This window comes from Pygoscelis adeliae, unplaced genomic scaffold (genome assembly GCF_000699105.1).
Source record: "Pygoscelis adeliae isolate BGI_AS28 unplaced genomic scaffold, ASM69910v1 Scaffold425, whole genome shotgun sequence".
Taxonomy (NCBI): Eukaryota; Metazoa; Chordata; class Aves; order Sphenisciformes; family Spheniscidae; genus Pygoscelis; species Pygoscelis adeliae.
In genome coordinates this window covers 3,281-8,016 of record NW_008824775.1, presented here as the reverse complement: position 1 = coordinate 8,016, position 4,736 = coordinate 3,281, and the positions used below count along the sequence as shown (strand labels likewise).

The 4,736-nt window shown below is 44.7% G+C and overlaps 1 protein-coding gene across 1 annotated transcript; it reads right to left on the bottom strand.

Moving 5' to 3' along the window:
- Positions 1 to 3,175: 3,175 nt before the first annotated feature.
- LOC103916788 (histone H2A-beta, sperm-like) lies at positions 3,176 to 4,253 on the bottom strand. The gene is made up of 2 exons (XM_009323842.1): positions 4,212 to 4,253; positions 3,176 to 3,505 (listed from the first exon to the last, which is right to left on the bottom strand). The coding sequence occupies exons 1-2, from the start codon at positions 4,251 to 4,253 to the stop codon at positions 3,176 to 3,178; spliced, it is 372 nt and encodes a 123-aa protein (XP_009322117.1).
- Positions 4,254 to 4,736: the final 483 nt, after the last annotated feature.

Below are 4,736 nucleotides of genomic sequence, written 5' to 3'. Positions count from 1 at the left end.
TTAGAAGTGCAACAGAAGAGCTGTAGTAGTGAGCACAGAGACCAGGAGAGCCACAGCAAGGCATATTTCAGGAACCAGTATGTCTGTAGGTCAGCTCTAATTCCTAAAGACAGAGCAGAGCTGTACGATAGCTTCTGGGACCCCTGGGTACTCCAGGGACGGTCTTTCCCTGTGTCTCTCCCTGGACCTGTCAGTGCCCCACGTCCCCTCCCCATTCCAGTACTCCTCCAATTTGTTCTTATCCATTGAGTTTTCCCAAGAACGTGATGCCTCTCCCCTCCTTGCAGTTTAGCAGACATGAGCTACAGACCCCAGAGCACCTATTGGGCACTCAGCCGTGACAGACCACCTCTTCCCAAGCTTGCTGCTTCTGGAATAACGGGATGCCTTGAGCTTGCCAGCCACCCTGCAGTCATGCTTAAACCTACATAAACTTTCTGGTAAAGCTAGATGAGTTTAATATAAACATTTATATTAATATAATTTTTGTATTAATTTAAATTAGTTATTTGGCAACAAAGACAGAGAGACCAACCAGCACTACCCCGATGGCTACTTTCCCTCTGACAGGGTCTCAGGCTGAGTCCTGTACCCTGGGCAGCAGCAGCGCCTCTTGGCCAGCTCGTCCCAGCACAGGCCATACAGCTCCTGAAGATGGGGGTCATTCCCTTAAACAAGCCAGGGTCAAGATTTGCTTCCTCTGCAGAAGAGCTGAGACATGGGGAAAGGTTTCCATTAATTTTCCCTTTTATGGTAACTTTTCTATAGGCACAGGGGTTTGCTGAAACCTCCTGTTCCATGGGTCATCTCAACTCATGTACCTGGTGTGATACAGCTTCATTCTAGGCAGAGACCTTTAAAATTCCCACGGGGCTTCAGAGTCACAGCCCACACTGTGGAGGCATTGGAGGCAATCTCTGCCTCGGCAGCTCCAGCCATCATCCCACGCTCGGTCTCTTCTTCCTGCCCCCATGCAAACCCTTGAGCTGTGCCAGCACCACCGTGAAAGGCACACACAAGTAGCTTGATGTGAGTTTTCCTTTTTAAAAAGAAAAAAAAAAAAAAAGGTTTAAACACATGAGCCCAGCAGCAGCCTGGTTCGCAGCAGGTGCCATAAGCAGCTGTGTTGGCACAGCAGAGGAAGCGGTGCAGCATGGCAGGAGCTGCACAAGCCCATGCTGCTGCAGGGCACCCATACTGTGGGTGGCTCAGACAGGCCAGGAGCAAGCCTCTGAGCCAACACAGCACAAAACGTAACCATCAGCCTGACAGGGAAACAGAGGACTGTTTTTCTTCAAACACAGCTCATACAGTCAGTGCTGTTGAAACTGCTGTAGAAAAACATGCAGCAGCCCCCTAAGAAGCTGCTTTTGCTTTCCAAGACAGCAGCTTGGAGGGTTTGGTTTATGGTGCAGGTCAGCACTTTGGCACCATTTCACCCTCTAGATGTCCAGCCAAAAGTGGCCATGTTTACACAGAGAGCAATGGCTGATCTTACGGCTGCCCTCAAAACAATATTTGTCTACTATCCACACTATAAATCACTTCTCTCCAGTGCCCATAGCAGCCAGTTATGCTAGGGCTGACCTGATACCAACACTGTCTTCTCTTTGCCTTCTCATAGCATGGCCCCTAGTAGGTGTTTGCGGCTTACACACATGCTAGAGGTTTCACATACAGAAAGTCCTCTGGCTGCAGTCCCGCAATACCTCATTCCTGGCTTCTTGCCCTTTGTTTAAATTCCCTAGCCTGCTTATACAAAGAGGTGAACTCTCTGCAGCCCATTCTTCAAAAGGTCCCAATTCTCACAAGACCAGAAAACCAGGGAGATATGAGTTACGCTAGAGAAAGCAGCGGCATAATATGGATTACTATGGGGCAGATATGGGAAACAGAGGCTCCCAAACCTCGGGCTGGTAGGGTCAGTCTTGAGGCAGTTCTCTAAACAGCCTTTTTACCTGGCTGGATTAATATATCTGAAGCTGGTGGACACTAGGACCTTCCTGTTCTGTGTTATGAATAGAATAATTCAAACACCTAATAAAGCTCTTAAGTTTGAGTGGCATCCTGCTGGTGAAGCTGTTAAGCAAAATCTTCTGCAGCACAGCAAACAGATTAATACTAGTGTGTGTCCACCATAACATTGCAAACCTAGATTTGCTAGAGTGCAAATCTAATAGCGCTTAGGTAGCCTTTCAAGCTGCATAGGTGGAAGATGAGTTTTGGAAGATCCTGGAAAAGGCCACTTCCTGGATTGCCTTTTAAACACACAGGTTTCCTTGATCTGGATCCTAATGGAACAAGCCTTAAAGCAGCTAAGGAGTGCTTAGTTCTACCTCTCAGTACCAGAAAGGTAGAAGTTATATTTGGATTCATTCTTAAGAAGAGTTTCTAGAAGATCTTTAAGGCTCAAGTACTGACAAGGTTTATATACTGTCTGTAGAAGACTCCTTGGATTGCACTCCATCAATGCAGAAACTCAGAGGACAATTCCAACACCATCTTTGGACCAAGGTGTGTGCAGTGACACTCTGAAGTTACAGCACAGCCCTGCCTCCATATCCAAATGTTAAAGAAGATAATTTAACTTCACCATCATTATAAGGCAGTCCAGTTTAAGTTTCTCAGGTGCATCTATTTACCCCGAATAGTTAACTGTGCCTATTATGAGGTCTGAAGTGGTCAGATGAAGCAGACTTCTACACATACTGTAGAAGGAGATCCCAGCCATGCACATGGAGACACAAGCTTTAAAGACCATAGCGCAGATTTCCTTAGATAACTGCACTTCCAAAGAAAATCTTCTGTTTGATGCAACAAATATTTTTATAGAAGGGAATAAGATGGACATGAGTCCTTTGCACACTTATTTATTCATAGAAGTAGTCTGTTGACTTTTTTCTTTTGAAGGACATAGCTAGGGAAACCTAACTTAGCAACCCCGTCTTTAGCAGCTTTTCAGACATGCGCACAGGTACACACACAAATTTAGACCAAAAATGCCAACCAGCATGAAAAACTCTGAGCTGTTGAGAAAGCCAGCGTTAACAACATCACAAGGTCAGGAGCCTGGTGGCAGCTAGAACTCCTGTGACTGGACATATTTGTGGGCCAGTTTAAGCAAGATGGTCTTCTTAAGAAGAAGTTCGGGAAGAACATTAGGTAACACCCCTCCTCAAGCGATGGTCACGCAGGAGAGGAGCTTGTTCAGCTCATCATCGTTTCTCACGGCCAGCTGGATGTGCCTGGGCAGGATCCTGGCTTTCTTGTTCTCATGTGCAGCGTTCCCTGCCAGCTCCAGGATCTCCGCGCTCAGGTACTCCAGCACCGCAGCCAGGTAGATGGCAGCACCAGGACCGATCCTGTCAGCATAGTTCCCTCTTTTAAGGAGCCTGTAGACACGACCCACGGGGAACTGCAGACCAGCCTGAGCTGATTTGGTTTTCTTTGGCACAAGGGGGAGCTTTGTGGTTTTCTTCCCACATTCAGACATCCTAACATTAATCTATTATAAAAAGAGAAAGAATTAAAAAACCAAAACAAACAGGCACAGAAACTGAGCATTTAAGTCCTTTCTTCCTCCTCATTTCACTGCCTTTCTAATTCCCTTACAAGTCAGTTTTCCCCCCTCAGAAAGTTTTTCAGTTGTTCATACTTTTGTCTGAAGGAGCAGATGGGTCAGGCTGCTACTTTAGGCAAGTCTGACAAGTTTCCAGCCAAGAGGCATCTACAAGCTCAGTCAGAGCAGCAGGTCAGCCATCTGCTAGATTTCCAAAACTTTTCAAGAGAGTAAGTTAGAACTTAGGAGCAAGGTCTTCTGACCCAGTATCAAAGGAGGACTGCTGTTAAGGAGAAAGGTCAAGCAAACTAGGCTTCAAGATACTTAGAAGTGTTCAGAAACTCTGCAGGGAAGCTCCAAACTTACCCCTGTTAAGAACCTAAGCAGTTTCTGCAATGATGACCTTGTGAGAGCCAGAGCTAGAAATTCATATCTTTGTCTGAAGTAAGAACAGCAGGAAAGAACTTCATCTACTGGAAACCACTTCAAATGGATCTTGTCTTCCAGAGATGAGGGGACCTATTGCTGCAAGATAACAGGCCACAATCAGGAACAAGACTTATGGGAAGAAGAGAAGCTTTGTTTTACATCAGGCACTGAAATTGCTCTGCTCAGCACACTGTGCATCAGGCTACTACAAATGCACAAGTACCATCTTCTTGTATGGTACTGCATCCATTCTAACAAGCCCCATCGCTTATTACTAACATAAAGTCTCTGGTACTGAATAGTACCAATTACTCTTCAATGCATAACACAAAGCAACTGGAAAACAAACACAGGAAAATTCTGCTCTTGTATATAGAATTATTCTCAAGTTCTAATTAGTAGTTATTTTTAAGTAATGGGAAGCTCTACTCAGATGCAGGGAGGAACTAAATCAGATATCAAATTGAAGTGCTTAAAAATACAATAAAAAGTTCTTTTAGGAGATTTTTGTGGGCCTTAGAAAGATAAGCTTTTAAAAATAGCCTACACAAGTACATAAATTAAAAAAATTAAAAGCCCCCTTAAGCAACCTTATACCAAACACAGAACTTACAAAACCATCATTTCACTCAGGAGCTTATCTAACACAAAGAAAGCATGCTGTCATTTCTTGAGAACAAACTCTCACCTGAAGAAGTTATTAACTTAGCCTCTTTTTCCAACAATACTAGTACACAAATCCCCCAAA